At 41.1% G+C, this 21576-nt stretch overlaps 1 protein-coding gene across 2 annotated transcripts in view; it reads left to right on the top strand.

The window, feature by feature from the left end:
- Positions 1-12639: 12639 nt before the first annotated feature.
- The window catches only part of nudt14 (nudix (nucleoside diphosphate linked moiety X)-type motif 14), a 32580-nt gene continuing 23643 nt past the window's right edge, over positions 12640-21576 (top strand). For both annotated transcript variants that reach the window (XM_030721526.1, XM_030721527.1), the window contains exon 1: positions 12640-12792. In XM_030721526.1, the coding sequence (XP_030577386.1) occupies positions 12712-12792 (81 nt within the window). In that variant the 5' untranslated portion in view covers positions 12640-12711. The remainder of the gene's footprint in view (positions 12793-21576) is intronic.

Genomic DNA, 21576 nt, shown 5'->3' with positions numbered 1-21576 from the left:
AACTAAAATGCAGATCTCATTTAAGGTTGATTACACAATAGGGGTAACATGTACAAAAAATGATATTTTTGCCGGATGTGACATGTAATAGAACCAGAGAGATTCAAATAAGGATTTTGCATCATTTGCAGGTTATCCCAAGATTAGACCATAGACTGTAAATAAAAGATGAATGAGAAGTCCTGCCTTAAAGCCTGGAGTTGAGCATTTTGGACATTGCCATCCTGGGGATGGCCATAATAAGTTGGGGATGGGTGTGAGTAGGAAACTGAGGGATATGTGATACTCATATGGTCATATGGTAGTAAGAGGGTGGCCCCACCCTAAAGCAAGCCATGTTTGAGCCTCCATTTTGACTCTAAGGGTGGCCATAATTTGTAAAATGAATATCACGTTCTTTTAAACAAGACATAACTAGCAACTGAGACAATAAACTCATCAGGAGTGTTTTCTGAGGCCACAAATGAAAGAAGCCAAAAGATTGTTTTTCTAAAGGCTTCTAAACAACCAGCACTTCATTTTGCAGCCATAGTTGCTACCCCCTGCTGGCCATCAGAAAGAATGGCCAGTGGTGATTTATGAAGCATCAAATAATACAGCGGTGGGGAAATAATTATCTGATCCCCTTCTGAATTCCTAAGTTTGCTCACTTCCAGTCTTTTTTATGGTGGTTTTAAAGCAGAGAGACAGAATATCAACCAAAATTCCAGAAAAAAACACATTACATAAAAGTTATAAATTGATTTGTATGTCAGAGTCAAATAAGTATTTCATCCTCTACAACCAGCCAGATTTCTGGCTCCTACAGACTGGCTGTGTGCCCATGTGGCACACAGATTACAATCAATCAGTTACAGATACTCCTGATCTCTCTTAGGTGCACACCTGTCCACAGAATCATTTTTCTTCCATTCCACTCTCTCCACTGCCATGTGCAAGACCAAAGAGCTGTCAACAGATGTCAGGGACAAGGTCGGAATGGGCTACAGGACCATCAGCAAGAAACTTGGGGTGAGGGTGATCACGAGAAAGGTGGTGGATCAGCCCAAAACCACATGGGAGGAGCTTGTCAATGATCTGAAGTGCAGTTGGGAACCACAGCCACCATTGGTAACACCCTTCGCCATAAAGGAAGGCACATGTACAGGTCGATCTTAAGTTTGCCAGTCAACATCTAAATAGTTTAGAGAAAGCTTGGGAGAAAGTACTGTCGTCAGAAGAAACCAAAATTGAGCTCCAAATGCGGCAGATCAGCTTGACTCACCATATTTGGAGGAAGAGAAATGTGGAGTATGCCACAGTCAGGCTCGGAGGTGGAAACATTGTGCTTTTGGGGATGTTTTTCTGCTAAGGGTACAGGCCTCTTTCCCAGTGTTTTGAGTTTATTGTAGGTTTTGCTGTTTTGTATTTTTCCTTTATGTTTCAGTTTTCAGTATATCGTTTCTGTTAGTGTTTTGTGGGTTTTCCTCAATGTGCCTGCCTGGCCATGTCAAGTCTGCATTTGTGTCATGTTTAGTTTTTCCTGTCTTATTTTAATAGTGCCTTGTATCATATGCTTTGCATTTAGTTTGCTTCCTGTGTTTCCCTCCCAGCTGTTTCCCATTGTCTCATTTCCTGGTTTGTATATATCAGGGATCCTCAAATCCAGGCCTCGAGGTCCGGTGTCCTGCAGGTTTTAGTTGTGTCCCTGATCCAACACACCTGAGTCAAATATAGAAGTCATTAGCAGGACTCTGGAGAACTTGACTGCATACTGAGGAGGTAATTCAGCCATTTGAATCAGATGTGTTGGATCAGGGACACATCTAAAACCTGCAGAACACCAGACCTCGAGGCCTGGATTTGAGGATCCCTGGTATATATTGTTGCATTGTCCCCTCATGTTGGTGTGTTTCTCTGTTCCTGGTTCTGTCTTGTTCTTGTATTTTTGTTTTTGAACTCAGCAATTAAAGCAATCTTTAGTTTACCCCTGTCTACGGAGTCCTGCATTTGGGTCCACATTATGCCTGCCACACCACCAGCCTTGACAGAATGACGTGACAAATATGGACCCAGTAGATCCGATTTTGCTTGAATTCAGTAAGATTTTATCAGTCAGACTGAGTGCCACTGATTGCGTGACTACAAGGAATCCCCAACGACACCAATTTCTGGAGACTTCTGCTGTGGGAAGGGCCTTGGCAGGGCCGAGTGAGCGGATGTGGGTCCTGGAGTTGGCTCTCTCCATCAGATCATCCTCCACGCTGCTGCTGCAGCAGTTCAGTTTCTCCACACTGCTGCAGCGGATCAGCTCGTCCACATTGCTGCCCGTCTACTGCTCTCCAGCCACCAAAAACATGGACTGAAAAAGAGGAGCCTGCCGCCACCACTCCCTTGGACCCCTCATCTCAGAGGAAGTGGAGCTCCTGTCGGCAGCATGCCTCACCACTGCTAGAGTCTACAGCTCCGCCGAACAGACCTCCAGGATGAGTGAGATGGACTCTTTCTCTTGTGCTCTCTTTGAACCAGGAGAAGTAAAAACAAAGACTGCTCTGTGTGCCACTAGGCCAGCTGGTTCTAAATCTATGTTTACTCTGTTTGAGCTGGCTGAAGATGTGGTTTTTGCATGTGAGCCAGCTGATATTAAAGACTGTTGTATTCCCAAGATAAGAGAAAATGAGAAGTCACCAGTTTCTGAAATGGCCAGTAATAAAAAATTATCTGTTTGTTCGGTTCCTGACCTGGTCTCTGTTAACTCTGCTCTTAAACCAGCCCAGTCAGAGACCAGACATTGTGCTTTCCAGTTAGTTCAGTCAGAAACAGTTATTTGTGTTCCACAGCCTGCAGAAACTGTTGGTCCTGATGATGCTTCCCCAGTACCTGATCTCCCTGCACCCAATCCTGCTCCTCGAATGGGAGCGGCCAAAGACCAGCTGGCTTCTGCACCCAAATCTGTTGCTTGGGTGGGGGAGACCGAGGCCTGGGAGCCTCCGAAGCAGCAAGCGGACCCTCATTAACAGCCCCAGTCATCAGTGGAGACAGCTGTGTGCCCTGCACACCTACAGTCTGAGTCTACAGAGTCACCACAGCCATCAGAACAGTCTTCAGTCAGCGTCTGTTGCAGCTCCATCACCACTGCTGCAGCATCCCCTCTTCAGTCTTCAGAGTCAGCCGCTGCAGTGCCCTTCCCTGAGTCTTTGTCCTCGCCAGACTGTCCTGCTCTGTCTGAGTGTCCCGAGAGTCCAGAGCCAATGGGTCCTGAGGATCTCGAACCTCCAGTAAGTCCAGCTCCGCCTGAGCATCCAGAGCCCAAGCTGCAGTGTCCCGTGGCACCTGAGCTCAAGGGTTCCAAGCCTTTTAGTCCTGCTTCACCAGAACCCCAGCCTGTGAGTCCTGAGGCCGTAGGTTCGCCAGCCTCTAGAGAGTATATCCTGTTGTCGACCTCCTGAACTGCTCCATCACCACTGTTGGCCATGCAGCCAGCCTCCAGAGCATCTCCATCTCCACTGCTGGCTGCGTGTTGGCCTCCAGTGTTTGTCTGTCTCTGCCAGTGGCCCCATGGCTGGCCTCCAGTGTTCATCCATCTCTGCCGCTGGCCCTGCGGTCAAACTCCAGAACTGCTCCACCTTTGCCGCTGGCCACGCAGTCAGCTTCCTGATCTGCTTTGTCTCCGCCGCTAACTCTGCGGCTGGCCTCCAGAGCATCTGTCTCCACCGCTGGCCACGCGGCTAGCCTTCTGAACTGCATCACCTTCATCTCTGTTTTTTTTTTTTTTGCTTTGTCTCTGCTGCTAGCCATCTGACTGGCCTCCTGAACTGTGTCCTCACCTCGGGCCCAATGGCTGGCTGCCTGAACTGTTTCACTTCTACAGTGGGCCTCCCTCAACTGTTTCGTTTTGGACTCTAGTATTCTTTGATTTTGTCTAGAAAAATTCTGCCTTCCACACCTCCTGCCTTGTCACACCACGTACCATAAAATCTTGTACTAGAACCTCCTTTCCTCAGCCAAAACACTGAAGATGGGTCATAGATGCATGACAGTGACCCAAACATACCATCAAGGCAACAAAGGAGTGGCTAAAGAAGAAGTACATTAAGGCCATGGAGTGGCCTGGTCAGTCTCCAGACCTCAGTCCTGTAGAAAATCTGTGGAGAAAGCTGAAGCTTCAAGTTGCCAAGCAGCAGCCACCTGCAAACCTGGTGACCAACTACAAGAAACAACTTTCTTCATCAAGTACTAAGTCATGTTTTGCTTGGGGATCAAATACTTATTTGACTCAATGACTTGCAAATCAATTTATAACCTTTATGCAATGCGTTTTTTTTTCTGGATTTTTGATTGATATTCTGTCTCTCTCCATTAAATTAATACTACCATAAAAATTAGAGACTGTTCATTTATTTGTAAGAAAGCAAGTTTATCAATTTGTATCTAACTTTTAATAAGGTTGGGTCAATGATAACAAACCACTTTTTTTGTGTAATGCACAGAAAAATATAACAGATACTGTATGTTAATGTGTAGAATTTCATCTGATTAGAATAATTATTTTGTGCTGTGGTCAATGTTGGGTGACTCCAAGTATAAATTAATTAAAAGGAATTCTGACTCATGTATCAGATAACTTGACTGTAACTCCCAGCTGAGTTCCAGTGAATCCGAATGATTGATCCAAATGCCATTTCAGGTCTATTTGTATTCATTGAAGAGAAACAAGTATCAGGAGCCTCAGGAATTGAGAGCACTGTTACGGGTGAGATGCTTATTCTCTGGTAGAATAAAGACATGACAGGAATTTTGACCTTGTACAGGGCAACACATCCTGGGGCACACAGGCAACAAAGGAACACAACAATAAGAGCTTGTCCTAAAAATATAAGGGCCCGACAGACAAAATTTTCCTTTACAGTGGTCTTAAGAATTAATTCTTTCAGAGGGGATTTCTTTTTATAAGACAGGATTTCAACGTAAATACCATTCTCCCATTGGAGGCTTTGTCTGGAGGAGGAGGACTTCCAAAGATTAACCTACCAGGGTTGTGTTGATGGGATCGGCTGTGGTCAGAGTGACTGCCAATAGATTGCCAGTCAAGGCGATTTGTAACAGTTTGTTTTCATAATAATGTGTTAAATTAATATCATCACTGATAAATGAACTGGTTCTTATATAGCACTTTTCCTACTCTACCTGAGCACTCTAAGTGCTTTATACAAAACCAGAACTCATCCATATTAAATGTACTTTCATGTCGGTATCACCACATAAAACCAACATGCGCAACATATAGATGTAGGGAACAGCTACACTGTTCCATCATCATTCCCACTGATCATCGATACTTCAAATGCGCCTTGCACCCCCAGGTTCCTCTCAGGCCTGTGCCTGTCTGAGCTTTGTTGACGTGGTTGTGGCTCATGAGGTAGAGCAGGTCATCTCCTAATTGGAGGGTTGGTGATTCAATTCCTGGCTGCTCCAGTTAGCATGCCAAAGTATCCTTGGACAAGATACTGAACCCCAAGTTGCTCTCTGATGCAACTGTCGGTGTATGCGTGTGTGCGAATGTTAAAGCGAAAGATAGAAATACAAAAACAGTGCTTGTATGAATGTGTGTATGAATAGGGAAATGCAAATGTGTTGATGGATGGATGTAAGCCAAATGCTCAGGTTTGAGACCATTCTAAACACAAATAATTTTTTTCTATTGTTGGATGAATATGAGGTCAAAGAGAGAGGATATCCTTGCTATGGTCATCTCTGGTACACACCTCTGGCTGTGAGCACTGAATCTCCACCCATCTGCTGTTCAAGCCTTCTGTTTGTGACGATTGGCCAATCAAAAGAAAGTTGTGTCAAAGAGGTGGCCATAAAGGGAGAGGAGCTAAAATACTTCTTTCAGAAAAAAGCTGAACTGAGGGGCTGCACCAAAACTCAGCATAAGACCAATAAAAATCATTCTGAACCATGAATCATGCAAAGCTAGCTACCTTATTAGAGTCCTATAATAAAATATATTGAGTGGCATACTAGGTCCACTTTCACTTGGACCATGGCCAGAATTTACTGTGCTTGCCCCTCTTTTCAAGTTATTTTCCAGTCACAAATTTCCAGGTATCCCATCTCAAAATTCCCTATTACATTTGCCATGCAAATTCAGTGAAAATTAAACTGAATTATGTTCAGTTTGCAATGTTTGGTTTAATGTTGATGACTTGATGATTTATTGATCTTGCCTGATTAGTTTGTATTATAATATGTTTTGATAAGAACCAGGCAGGAAACAAATAATGAACAGCAGATCTATCTGAACTTGCATCATGAAAACAGCTACCTGCTGGTGGCGTGTTGATAGTGATAAACTTCGTCCAAAACAGCAAGGTTGCGGGTCTTAATCCCACAGCTTAAATCTGACATTCAAGTCTCAAGAAATAATTAAATGTGTCTCGTGTGAAAACTCCAGTTCTTTTTCTGTCAGTTTTTCCATCTTCACCATCGACTCCCCACACACCTCTCTTACACAGAGTTCACATTTCTGTGCTACGTTATCAAGTGCCCTTTTGACATGTGGGGGCTATTTTGAAATCCAAGCTTGTGTGGGAGGATTTAGGAGTGTCTCCTGGACAAAGCAGACAGTGGCTGATTGTCCAGACTGGATGGACACTGGTCATCTTGACCCACACCCTGAGCCTGCTAACAGAGGTGCAGCAGCCACCTTGGCTAAGTGCATTCCCAAAGGCCCTAGCCCAAATCCCTGCTTGACCCTGACTGATAAACTATGCTATGGATAGCCCAAAGAAGAGCTTTTACCTTTGAAATAAAGGTTAATGCAAAGTTTTTACAACAAACTGGGCTATTGTGACTCCTAATGTGGGCCCAAACGGGATTTTCTTTTGTTTTGTTACATGCAGCAAATCTGGAAATATCTACATTTAACAGTGACTATCATAATTTTATTAATAATTAAACACCTTCATATAAGCAGTGAAAAATGTTTGGTTCATTTTATTCACAGATTACTGGGTAAATGTGATATGGTATAAAGTTGACTTTTTATCAATGTATCAAATTGTTGTAAAATTTCAATAAAAGTGAGAGCTTATTTAAAATAGAAAAATACTGAGCAGGGCAAGCTGCATGGACAGACAGGAAAACAAGGTTTGGTGGCCTCAACAGGCTCCAGGTTTGGCATTGTACAGAGTCCAAGGAAGTCTGGCCTGCATCATCTGCCTGTAGACAGTAATTGGTCATGACTGCAAGGGCCCTGTACCCACATGTTCTTGGAAGGTTGGGATTAACACGTTATAGGTGCCCCAGGATCCAGCTGATAAGACTTTTGGAAGCCTCTTTTGTGGGTGATGTTCAAATGAGGCTTCAGAGAGGACGCAGTATCATCAAGGGATGTCATTAAAGTGCAGCTTTTAGGAGAAACACAGCAATAAAAAAATGAATGTAGAATTAAAAAAAAAAGACAGAAAAATTAAAAATATGAGAACAGATTTGTAGTTTGATCTCCAGCAACAACAGCAATAAAACATGACTTTTCTGTATAAATGTACTTTATAAAGAACGTTGCACTAAAAGCACAGCAGATTTTAAACATGCAAAAATGTGGAATTTGTGAACAGACAAGCATACTTTCCAAGACACCATTACACTACAACCAGCAGCCTGAACCATTCATACAAGGTCATGTTTTCACATTGTATATGCCAGATTCGGACCCTACCATCCAAATGTTGCAGCAGCCATTGACACTCATCAGACCAGGCAACATTTTTCTGATCTTCTATGGTCCAGTTTTGGTTAGCCTATGTCTGACATCACCCGGAGAAGTGGATGTTTTCTGATTTTTGGACCATTCTCTGTAAACCCCAGAGATGGTTGTATGTAGATCAGCATTTCCTGAAATACCCTGAGATACTGGCACCAACAACCATGCCATATTAAAAGTCTCTTAAATCACCTTTTTTCCACATTCTGATGCTCAGTTTGAACTTCAGCAGGTCGTCTTGGCCATGTCTACATAATGCATTAGTTGAACAGGTGCACCTAATGTGGATGTTGGACATTTCCAAGAGAATTTTAATGGAAAGCATCAGGAAATGATGTAATTATGCATTTTTAACATTGAAGTCCTCAGCAGGAGCAGGTGAAGGGATGATAAACTTGGTGAGAAATCAAATCACACATTGATGGTTTTGGTCTTTTCACTGTTTTCATGCTGACAAGAATAACTAGAATTAAGCATATAATCAACACCAAATGGTATACAATACTGTGTTTATACAGTATGTTCGGTTCTTAATATCCCTTGAACCCCCAGTAGCTGTTAAGCACTGGCCGCACTTACCATTGGCTGTGCATTTGTGCTTTTTACTTCTTTAAGCTTTACTCTCATTTTATTCCCTTTGTCATTTGCTGTAGTCTCTTTGTGTTCACTTTTCTAAGTATGGCAGTACACCAGAGGCGGTGACTCCTGTACAATGCTTTAATTCAGCAGTCCCTCCCGTCTTATCGTGCCCTGCAGCTTGGCCGGATCGGGCAATACAAATTGAACTTGCCCAGCGGAGAGACGCCGGTTTCTCTTTTGGGTCCACACATTGTTTCGTCTAGGCCTGTATTTATTTAGATGTAAATCAGTTTGCAAAAGTGTTACGTCCTGTCCTTGTGTAGTGGGCGGTGGACTGGTGCTCATTTGTTAGAGGAAGTCAGCCCCATCGACATTGGAGCTGTGCAGATTGTTTTCCATTATAAGGCTGTTATTGATGTGAGAGGGTGACATCATGCTGCCTTGCCGTCAAAGGCAGCGTTGGTGAGAAAGAGCCTATTTCTTATTCATTACTCAGCAGTGAGGAGGATGGACTTCTCTTCATGTTTTATCCAAAAATAAGTTGAGTTGAGCTAAACTCAAAGCGAAAAACTGGAGCATGGAAAATTACTGAAAGGTGTGTTAAAACACTGACAAGCACTGGCAAGCAACTAAATTATGATGTCTGTGCTGTAAAAGCAATAGTTTAACATTCTGGTCAATAAGCCAATTAAAGCTACAGACACAGACACTGACACATTCTGGCCAAATCTGGGTTACTTTCTGGCACTTATGGCTCACTTATTGCACTGGCTTTTGCTGAGTGGGCCAGATGTGGCCCAGAAGTCATAAAGCAGGCTTGACAGGGCCAGTGGCAAGCATTGTGTGGGCTACATGTGGCCCAAATGTTGCAGCACACCTGGCCTCTGGTTCATACAAGGGGGACCTGTGGCTGAGTCATGTAGTAGAATGACTTTGGGAAGGACGGATGAGACTTTTAAAAGCACTATATATACTGTAGCAGTCTAAACATGCAGATCCCCCTAAAATGTCAAACATTTCCTTTCATGTTTTCAAATCTGTTTGAGCTTTGAGCAGGGTACATTTTCCCACTTCTTCTGGATTTGACAATAAAATTATATTTCACAGGCTTCTATTTACTAGTTAAGACAGTGAAGACTGTTTAAGAGCTGCATGAAACTCAAATAAATTAACCTTGCATGTTTTCTCCACTTTATAATACTTGCGTTAAGCAGTGTTGTGAACCTGCATAAAGTTTATGCAATGCCATTTTTTATATTTAGTACTGAGCGAAAGTCTTGAACCACCTCTCATTTCTTTATATTTTGTTAGGAAAATGGGAAATAGGTACAGAGATTGTCAATCAGATGGTTTCCAGATAGTATTGCATGGTGGACCAAAAGCTGATGGTATTTTTTCTGTGTTCATAATTCCATCAGTTTCACAAGATTACCAACACCAGTGACTGAATTGTAAATAGCAGATGTATCGACTGAAGGGCCAGATGCATCTCTCAGGTCCTGTGCCAGGTTTTTGCTGGATTTTCTCCCCTATTTCTTAAAGACATGACTTTCAGATGCTGTTCACCTGCTGTGGATAGTTTTTTAGGCTTGCTGCTTCCAAGCCTTCCACTTGTCCAGTTTCCTGTAATTTTTTCAAGGACACACTGCACATCAGGCCAAGATGTACTGAATATTCAGCTAATAGATCTTAGGCAATCACCTTGTTGGAGCAAAAATACTATTTTATGCCTGTCAAACTGTGTTATCTTTGGCAATTTTCATAGATTCAACTAAAGAAAAGGGAACAAATGTGCTTTTGCAGCAGGCTGCTAGAAACAAAGTGCCTAAAGATGCAATTTAAAATTGTCTCTTTGCTTTTCTGTTTCAGGTAGACACAACACTGGTTCCTCCCTTGAGTTAGGGGCCTTTTTATACTCAAAAGATTCATTGGTCAGCGTTAAGTGGCCTCACAAACAAACAAAACATTCCTCTGAAAATGGTCAGGTACAAGGTATTGCTAAAGACCACTTTAAAAAAATTACAAGAAAATCTGGCTCCTTGGAAGCAACATAAATGAGGGGTGACTTAAGACTTTTGCATAGTACTGTATGAAAAATATTTTAGGTGTGATACCCAGTGTGAATATTTATCTGCCACTCTATGTTAGCCCTGCGACAGATTGGCGACCAGTCCAGGGTGTGCACTGCACAGGGATCCTCTAGATAGACTAAAATAGTGAACTACTTTCAGCTTCCTCTTACACAGAATACTAGACAATAACATCAGCCATGCTGGGGTCTATGAATAATGCAGTTCTAATTTAGACCCACTGGTAACAGCTATGTCGCCTTTGTATGACCTCTGACTGCTGGCTGACACACAGCATCACCCATTATCATTCTGTTTAATTCTTAGCTTTAATCTGCGTAGGTATACAGGTGCAATCTAAATATTTTTGCCTATATACTTACTATTTCTTCCCTCCTTTTTAAAGTTATTCTTAAGATAAAACACTCAACGAGGGTGCAGTGTTGAATTTGAAATGCCAGCTTTATAATAAAGCCAGAGTACTGCCATGTCTTGGCTTGTACAGCCTCTCATAGCTGGTAGAAAGCTGCAGCTATGGGTGCAGTCAGCAGCCATTTACCCTAAATGAAGCCTGTTAGTACTGATCAGGGTTATATGGCAAGCTCAAACTTGTACATGTAAAACTGTAGACATTTTATACTAAAATGGCTTTGATGTTTGGCCTTTGCCTAATATTTTTTCCTCGTGTTTTATGGTTTCATCCATGCACTCAAGTTCTACCCACATATCAAAAGATACCAATAGGTTTATTTACAGCTATAAATTGTTGTCTGTTCTAGGATAATAATGCTCAGTCTTTTGTGACCTTACACAGGATAAAATCACTTTTATTTGTATGGCACAATATCACAAGGCACAAGGCCTCAAGAGACTTTACAGAAATATTTGCAGCATACAATACCCTCTGTGTTCAGAGTCTTGATTCAGATAAGGAAAAAGTCCCCAAAAAAACAAAAGAAATGGAAAGGAAGAAAGTGTGTACAGTTGATGGACAGACATAAACAGTACTGTAATAGTGATTAAATCCTGCAAAGCTGACCAGGATGAATGTTAAGTTATAACTGGCCTCAATCTGTTAACTACATTTGCTATTAATTTACAGACTGAAGACGTTTTAGAGTGAAGTGAACAGTTCGCTCTCTTGCTCACTCACTCCCTCTCCTCCTAAGCAGTGGACAAAATATCAGTACAACATACTGTACCTCTTCTTCGTACTGTACTGTGTCTACTTCTTATTTGTACCACACAGCAAACAATATTACTTTTTAGATAATTCAACTGAAATGCACCAAAAGGAATCAACACCATAAACACGGTCAAACGGTTCAGTTCAATGACTCAAATGATCAGAGGTAAATGCCTTGCAGGCACCTATAGGCTACAGTTGCCTGTTTCTGGACCACCTCAAAGTGGTCACATGCATCACTGAGTTATGAACAAAAAGATTCACTCAGCACAGAATTGTTATGTAGAGGGAAACCATCCATACAGACCAAAATCCCTTCTTGTGCCAGGTTATAAACTACAGGGGATTGACTCAAGTGGTATTGTTAAGCAGGATAAACAGTCAAGTTGAGGTAAAACCTCATATGGCTTTGACTGACTGGGTTTGACATCCTTGTTATTGCTGTCACTGGTGATGGATGCATGGAGTTAGGAGAGGCTTAGGCCCCCACACACTCAGGAGGTTTTTGTTGCAGTAGCCTTTGTGCCAATAGTGACAGCCAACAACCACTTGCCAACTAGTCAGAGAATACAGGTTTTTATCTATGGACCCAAGGTTTCCAGACCAGTCTCTAAGGCTTGTGTCACTGAGATCTTAGATGGTTTGGCTGCGGTAGCTGGCTTTGAAAAACGAACTTTTTTGGAAATATCCTCGAGGAACTGAAGGTTGTTGCACTTGCATTCATTTCAGTTTTCAGCCAGCAGGTTCCCCTTTTGCACAGAGCAAATTGTCTTGCCATGTATCAGGTATCAGAGAATTGCTGCTTCCTTTATTCTATTATGGGGAACATTGAATGTTGAATGAGTGTACATAAAGTAATTGCTGCTGCCATTGTGCCTGCCTTTTTTATTTAGATAAGTTCTTTAAAGATAATCGGGGCTACGATGAAACAATAATAACTTTTTTAGTCTTTATTTATAGTTTACTAACATTTTTAACGCCATCCATTTCGATTTTCTTTTTCCATTGTTCCCTCACAGGTTGGTCTCATGTCCTCTCCCGGCTTCCGTAGACATTCCTTCACTGTCAGTTAGTGTGCGGGTGACAGACAAACAGCGGTGAGCCTCCAAATCCAGCTCCAAGTGTAAACTATGGAAGAGATTAACAACATTGAAGTGGTTCCGTGCACAGAGTCTCACTATCTAAAGCCGTTCAGGGTGCACTATAGCCAGGTGAGTTATTTCTGTGTAATAACGGCATGTAGATGCTGCTGGATGCTGTAGGCTAGCCCAACCCCCGCCCTCCCCCCATTCATTTTTAGCATAACAAGAAGGCTAAGCCGACCTTAAACACAGTCACTGACAGCAACAATTGGCATTACGTGTACCACGATGACAAAACGGCTTGTGTATTTGGTCTGTTTCGCACGTAGTTGTGTCTGAATTTTGCGAGATAGCTAAGCTAACAGGCAGCTATGTGCTAACATGCTAACGGTAGCCTGCTGCTGCAGAGGGCTTTTTTCTTCATGGTTTAACAGAGGCACATGGTTTACATTAGAGCGAGGAGGTGGAGATGACTTGGTTTTGCGTTGTAACACGACAAGAGAAGATCTTTTTATTTTCTGTGTGCACTGTATGGTGGGGAGACTTGTTGATCTCAGCTGTCAAAGTGACCCAGTCTGGTGGGTCTAATAAGGTCATAGGTTTTCAAAGTTCAGGGTTATAGTGAATTAAGTTGCACATGTTTGTGTTTGAGCGACATTGATTGAGGAGATTTGCACGTTTAAATCCTGCCTGTTTGTGTTTTACTGCGCTGCAACAAATGTGCAGGTCATGGACAGAACATGAACAGTGCAGAGAAATATACAGACCTCAGAACAGCGTCAGCCTTTTGCATGAATTTACCAATTATTTATTTTGAAAATATTTGTTCCTTAATTGTATATTGAACAAAGGATGTAGAATATGAAGCTGCCAGATAAGAGGAAAAGAGGATGACCACAGAGGAAGTTTATGGATGTAGTGGAAGAGGACATGCAGAGGGTTGGTGTAATAGAAGAGGATGCAAGGTCTCTAATGGGAGCACGAGAAAGAACATCAGCTCCGATACAGACCATACATGAGAGGTTTCCTCATTAAGGATGATTATTGATGTCATTACCTTGTGGGTTTTTTTGCTGATTCTCTTACTGGCTCATCACATTTTAAATGTGGAGAAAAAAAATAGGCCTACACAGGTTTTCAGAAGCAGTGCAACTTTTACTTTCACAGCATCTGAACACAGTTTAGAAACAGAAGAATAAAAGGCTTTCCAAAAAGAAAAGATCCTCTGACACAAGTTTGATGTCATTGTTTTGCAAGATGCATTGTGCATTAATGAAATGAACTGATAGGCTTGGAGGGATGAGCTGCTCAGGGACTGGACAGTTTGGAACCAGTTTTGATTCCCGTGCCCAACCCCCATTAAATCTGGTTTCTTTGTCAATGCCATAATGAAATTCACAATTTCTTCTAACAGTCACAAGTTATTCATTCAGTCATTCATTTCGTCACTCTCTGACTCAGACCATAGAGTGACAGTTATCTCACATTTTTCTAAATATGATTTTGATGTTATTCATTCAGTGAGGTTGAAATATTTAAATGTGGCAAACAGGGAGATCTCCAAATCACTGACCAGAGAGAAAAATGTGGATAGGAAAACGTATGCAGATGTTTTTTAAGTGTGCATATGTTGTAAGTTATAGATTTATACAATGTTTGTGCATATTTATGCACATGCTTTTGCAATTCATTTAGTCTATCTTGACTTTGCTATTTCTAGAAGTATGTTGTATCATGTTAACATTCAAGTGTAAAAATGACTTTCTAATCTCAAACATCTTGCTTTTTACACCACTTCTTATGTGCATTCAGTTGTCTTGTAGGCCTATAATATTTAGTTATCCAAGGACATAGGTGATTCAGGGGGCTTGTATGTGGAGTTTTAGTCATTATCCATCCATCCATCCATCCCCTATCATCTGTCATCTATCCATTTTTAGCTTCGTATCCAGGTCATTGTGGTAAAACAATTCAGGCAGAGCTGATCATCCATGACTAAAATCTCATCCTCACTCTCATCATTTACCTCACCGCACTGCCTATAAATATGCATCTTAAAGATGAGAAGGTATGGACTTGAGTTCCTAAAGTGTCACCCCTGATTAAACCTTGATTTGTTTGATGTTTTTAAAAATTCGTTAGTCATTAAAAATTTACTATAAAAATTGTCCTCCCACTAAAACACAGCAAAGTGTGATGACTGAGTGTCCTGATGGTCTCCTTGCAAAGTGAGAAATGTTTGCTTACCCAAACATGGGCGGCAGTCCAGGATGAATTTATTTTTAGGTTTCAAAAATATTTGTGCAGTTTCTCTGTTCCTGGGCTATAGCGATGTCTTCTGTGGTGTAAAACCTGGATAGTGACTGTGGTGCAGAACTCATTCTTAAAATTCAATAACTGCTGCATTACAGCAGTAGATTTTAAGAGCATTTTAATACTGTTTCATGTCATACCATTTTTGTCTGTTTTGTTCTGGAAACAAATGAGTAAAAGGGGCTTTCAGATGGCACTTACAGTGACAAATTGTGAAGAAACTGCAACTGATCTACATCTATGGAATGTGCTCTTTTGTGTTGCTTTCAGTGTAATCCAAAAACTCCTGTTGAGGGAGTTTGTCCCATTTGGGGTTCACACCTGTGATAGGAGAGGGGGAAGGTTAAGCCTGTCGAGAGGATGGTGGAACAGCAAAAAAACAGCAGAAGGACAACAAAGGAGATGGTGGTGGACCCTCTCTGTTTTTCTCTCTGTCCCGCCTTCTCTTTCGTTCTCATCATTTCTGATCTTGCAGCTCAGGAGGGTTGTTCAGAGACTCCCCACAAAGGCTTTTCAATCATGCCGAGGGAGCATCTCTCCCACAATCCTTTTATGTTCATCTGTACATCTTCAGCTTTCACTATTGGTCATTAACAGGAATCTGCTCACACTCACAGCAGCACGCTCAAAAAGTAGATAATGTCATGCATAAGAGGCTCTCTGCATCATTAGTGCTTATTGGCGTTTTGTCTCACCACTTTTGCCTCCTTCAACAAAGCAGGTGATTGTGTCCTGTTGACTCTGGGAAACCCCTCTTCTCTTTGTCATCTCATGCTGACAGCGAATCACGAGTTGGTACTTAGGCCGGGATAATCACCTTCCATTTATTCATTATAATGATTTGAATTATTCATCTGGAATTATGTACCTCGTGCAGCTTTCAGTCAGTGAATGAATATGAGATCTTTATCTTGAAGCACATATTTTCTTACATGAATGATATTTATCTACTTGAGCTTAAATCACAGTAGTTAAATGACTGCCATAGTGAAGAAATTATTGTCTGCATGTAATTAAGGGCAGTTTCAAGTGGATTATTCATTAACTTTGTGAGAGTGAGCCTTATTTCACAAAAATCTGTTGCTTTCATAATGCGATACTGAATAAGGACCAACACAACAAAATTAGTTATCACAGTTTAAACATTCAGATTTAATGAATAACTGCTGCATCAGTTTTAATTATTTTAAATTGGATTTTTGCAGGTTTGCCTTGAGATAAATGCTTTTATTGCAGAAGTATTTTAAATTATGATAATAATAATCTCTGTTTATGGTAGCTCTCACTAGTGGAGCACTCACTGGTGCTACTTGTGTGAGGGTTAAAGTGCCCAAACTAACAGTTAAAATTTTTTTAATAAAATCAATACTCAGATTCTAATCAATACTAAAAAACTATTTAGTACAATTGGATACTCATTTACAACTCATTTCCAGTATTGCTACCACTACTGCTGTCTTCACCTCCCCCAGCTGACACACAACTTCACACAGCACTGCTGCAGACAGACAGGCACACTGCTCCTCACCTCAGTAGCAGCTGAAGGAGCTGACGTTCACAACACTGAACTCTTGAGGAGGAATTTCGAGAGGTCAGTAAAGCCTCTGTTTCAGCAACAATGACATATTATGCTTGTTTTATGGTACCACTTTTGTGTCCGTTTGCGTAGGTATTTACCTACACAAAAGGGTTTGTAACCAATGCAAATGTGCCTCCAAGTTCTCCAAGGTCCAAACACCACGTAGCCCAATGTGGATGACGTTATGCGTAGGTTAAACGCTGATTGTGGGTGGGAAAGGAGCGACACCCTAAACAGGAGAAGTGCAAAAAAACCCATCAGAAATCAAAAATATAGCATGAAAAGCAAGCATCTTAATTTTTTTCTCTAAATTGTTTGCCCTGTGTTTTTTTTTTTTCCTTTTTTTAATCCCTTGTTATTGAATAGTATCAGGTCATTTCTGGGTATTGTATTGATTTTGAAATTCTTGTAGAGTTTGTGTTTCAGTTTTGATGAGTGAAATTCTAGGATTTTTATTAGTCTGTTACTTAGCACCAATTTAGCGTGTGTGTGTGTGTGTGTGTGTGTGTGTGTGTGTGTGTGTGTGTGTGTGTGCGTGCACGCACAGCCCCTAGCCCCTGCTGCTGTTAGTTTACAACTAATCCTTTCACCCTGTATTTAAAATGGTGACTTCTGGCTCCAAAAACAAACATGGTGGTTGCCAAAAAGCTAATTTGAGACTTCAAAATGCCAGAAACTTAGAATGACAGTTAGGGTGATTACATCTTTTATCTGCTCTGTGTTAAAGGTACAATTTCAGTGAAAATTTCCTTTGGTGAAATACAGGTCTAGACTGGCTGGGGTTGCAGTTCACATAGTTTTTCAGTGGTGCTTTATATAGTCTAAAATGTGGGAGATTTTCTTTGGCAGTTTAACTTGTCTAGAAGGAAGACTAATCAATGAATATGAGGAAAGCTGTTCCTCATAGAGCCTAGGTCACCAATTGGTGGACTGCGGTCCAGATCCAGACCCAGATGCTGTTCTTTACGGACCCATACCTATTATTAGATTTTGATGGACTGTTTCTGTTTTACTCTGCACAATTTTTCTCAGTAGGGTTATTTTAATCTGCAGAGCTTTTTCCTTTGTCTTTACAATGGTCGTGGTATACACACAGGAAACACACAGACCAGTTGTGTGCATTGTAATTTATCACACATGATGTTACTCAGCCAATCAAATCATGTGAAAATATAAGTAAGTTAGGGAAACAGAGTGATGTTGATACAGCTGTTAGGCAATTTAGGAATATTGCACTGAATTATAATGCACATGGAACTTTATGATATTCTGGATCTTTACAGCAGAAACGAGCTTCCTCTGAAGGCTGGCTGGCCTCTCCCTTAGAGGGAGGAGTGCAGGAGTGCAGCCATCCGGGAGAGGTTCACAGTAGAGCCGCTACTCCTCCACATCGAAAGGAGCCAGTTGAGGAGGTTTGGGCATGTCCTAGCATGCAGAGGTCCCGGGGTAGACCCAGGACACACTGGAGAGCTTATATCTCAGCTGGCCTGGCATTCCCCTGGTGTTCCCCCGGATAAGCTGGAGGAGATGGGTGGGGAGAGGGAGGTCTGGGTTTCTCTGCTTAGGCTGGTGCCAGGTTGTGGGGACAACCTGGCCCCGGAGAAGTGGAAGATGGATGGATGGATAGATGGATGGATGGACAGACTTTGTTTGAGGAAATTTTCTCTAACTGGACCTCCTTAAATTTAAATTGAATACCCTTGTCATAGAGGTTTTGAAAATGGAGGGACATTGATGTATACTGGCTTTGATTTGAGGTTTATTCTCTCTGTGGATTTCACTGGAGGACACAGTCATTCAGTGTGTACTTGGAAAGTGTGTCCTTGAGAAAGGGACCCAAAGTGAATATTATACACGCTGCGCTTTTTTTTTTTTTTTTAAACTGATCAGTGAGTTTATGCAAGTGTAGATGCTTCTGTCATTTTTAAAACACTGTTGACCATTGTAATGATAGCTCTGCTGAGAGAGACTATAACTGAAACCAGGAAAAAAAAAAACTGGAGATGAGACTCAAAGGAGGTATTTTATTTGAGGATGGTAGTTTTTTTTTTTTTTTTTAATTCCTGCTGCGGCTGCCAGCTTTATAGTCAGCATAGAAGGTGTGTGTTTGATGGTTATTAGACTTTAAGCACCTAAAAGATCAAGACTATACTCCCCCCCCCCCTCCCCCCCAATAGCTATTCACATACGAGCCTGTCATTTCAGATGGCCAAAGCCAGAGGGACCACATTAATTTCAAGGTCCTCTGTAGCCTGCTTCTGCTTCCCTTGCTCTCTCTCTCTCTTTCTCTGTCTGTGTCTCTCTCTCTTCCCCCCATGGGCTAATCTCTCTGTCGTAATCCGTGTCGGCCATGATTCTCCATCTCCCCTGGGCCATTCAAGCTGTCCCCGCCTCCCCTCTCTCAGCAAGTGGCCTGAGTAATGAGGGGAACCCCGCCATCTGTGAGTGGTAACAGCAGACTAAAGAGGGAGTGTGTGTGTGTGTGTGTGTGTGTGTGTGTGTGTGTGTGTGTGTGTGTGTGTGTGTGTGTGTGTGTGTGTGTGTGTGTGTGTGTGCTGATACATTCATGCGGTGCAGTTTTACCTTGTGCAGTAGGTATTTACTGTAAATTAAACATGTTGTGTCTGTAGCGTTTTTAACATTAATCATTGCCCAATTAATGGTGATATTTTAATGATCACTGTAAACAAACTAGACCGTGATCAAGGTGGTTGCTAGTCTCTGTGTCTCTGAAATTGTTGACAATATTAAGGCATTTCTTTAATCTTCCAACTTCTGGTTCGAAAGGCATGTCTTTGACTCCATTTTCCTCCCTGAAATCCCGATGAGTTTCTATTCTGTTTTGCTTTTCAAAATAGCAAGACCTTCTTGGATGTTATTTTTATCCTGAGTGTTTCATAACTTCCAGTGTCTGTTGTTACCAGAGTATTCTGTGTAGTAGTTCCAGTTTACACTGAAATGACAGTGCACCTTTCCTGTGCACGTCCTCTGCACAGAGCAAATTTGAAAAAGCACAATTTTTCCTTCACAACCCTAGTAAATGGTTTCATTATTCTGAAAAATGAAGACTCTCAAAAGCAGTCTAGCCTGGAAAAATGCAGTACAACTCTTGAATGTAGTAAGCTGTAGAACCTCTTCTAGCTACAGTGAACTCCATCAGATCTTTTCTGTAGCCTCAGCTGAGACTTGCGTGATAATGAGGATGTATTTTTGACCATTCTTCCTCACAGAAGCCATGTTGGTTTTAGTTATATTCATTTAATGTGAATTTATATATAGTGCATTAATTGGAAAATGCAGTCTTAATTGGCAACCACTCCACTGTTGATCATTTTTTTATACTGGTAAAACAATTATACTATCTATATTTTCTTTAGATAGGTATTACATGGCTAAACTAAATGGAAAATTTTATATATATATATATATATATCCTAAGTGAAGATATAATATAATCTCCTAAGTGAAGATATAAGGTTAATTTTGTTTTAAATGATATTTATTTTCTGTCAAAAGTTGAACGAAACACAAATATATTGTAGAACATTATACTGTATAACTGTTATTTAAATAAATAATGCAGGTTTATATAATAAACTAAAATCTTAATTGTAACTAGTCAAAAGCCTGAGGTGTTACAGAAGAACACAAACAAAATGGAAGAAATGTTTTGGTCAGCTCCAAATAAATAATGTAGATATTAATAAAAAAGAACATTAAAACAAACTGTACTATATCATTTCTTTTGTATGTATTCAAAATTGTTGAGAAACAAACCCACAAATAAATATACAAAAAACAACAGAACATTCTGTATACATCCTCAGTACAAATTCAACTTTCAAATGCAAACAAAGGCAAACATAAAGAAAACTGACAGATTCTCTCAGTTGTGGTCCGTTTTATCTTAGAGGCAATAAATAAATAAATAAAATAAAAAGGCACAAGAAGTGCACTACTATCTCAATGAAGTGGGCAGTGAGGCTTGTATATGTGGATCAGATGTGCAACTTGATCACAGATCTGATGTGGCAGCGAAGTATGACACAGCTGTCTCTCTACACTCTATCACTGGGAAATTGCCAGGAAGTTTGTAGCGAAGGTTAGTTACTTTAATCAGTCGATTAAATCAACATTTACGATAAAGTAGGCTGTTGCATTCATGATTCGTGATCTCTTTTTTTGTCGTAAGGCATAGTACAGGAGAAAGTGTCTGGGTTTGTAAAGTCTTTCATTGTGCTTGCATTGCATTATGCAGGTAATTCAATTCAATTTGATTTATATAGTGCCAAATCACAACAGTCATCTCAAGGTGCTGTATAGGAAAAAGGAAAAACCCTACAGTAATTACAGAGAAAACCCGAAAATTGAAACGACCCTCCTATGAGCAAACACTTGGCAACAGTGGAAAGGAAAACCTCCCTTTTAACAGGAAGAAACCTCCAGCAGAACCAGGCTCAGGGGGAGCCTGGTTTGGAGCTCAGAGAGTCTGCCGTGATTGGTTGGGGGTGAGGGGAGGTAGAAGTAAGCCAGCAGTCTGAGAGCCAAGTGCTCTATTGGGGTGATATGGGACTGTGAGGTCTTTGAGGTAAGGTGGGGCCTGATTATTCAAGACCTTGTATGTGAGGAGAAAGGTTTTAAATTCTATTCTAAATTTAACAGGGAGCCAATGAAGAGAAGCCAATATGGGATAAATATGCTCTCTGTCCCTGTCAGTACTCTAGCTGCAGCATAATGGTCAGCAGGTAAATGGTCAACTGTGCAAAGATGGCACTGCTTCAGATGGTAAAAATGATTCGTGGTGTTACATACCTTTGTGGAAACATGCTTTTGATGCACTTTCCAGCGTAGGCTGCTCAGCTTCTTTGACAGACTTTAAATAGACAAAATATCTCCACACTACCAAATTCCTCTGACCCTGCTTTTCAGTAATGTCAGCATCTTTTGAGTCGTAGGCTGAGTTTTCATTAACTTTTTCTGTTGTCAATTGTGTTTTATTTTACTCATACTCCTAGCATACT

Source organism: Archocentrus centrarchus, chromosome 24 (genome assembly GCF_007364275.1).
Source record: "Archocentrus centrarchus isolate MPI-CPG fArcCen1 chromosome 24, fArcCen1, whole genome shotgun sequence".
NCBI lineage: Eukaryota > Metazoa > Chordata > Actinopteri > Cichliformes > Cichlidae > Archocentrus > Archocentrus centrarchus.
The sequence above is the reverse complement of the archived record's forward strand: the minus strand, read 5'-3'. Positions and strand labels throughout refer to the sequence as shown.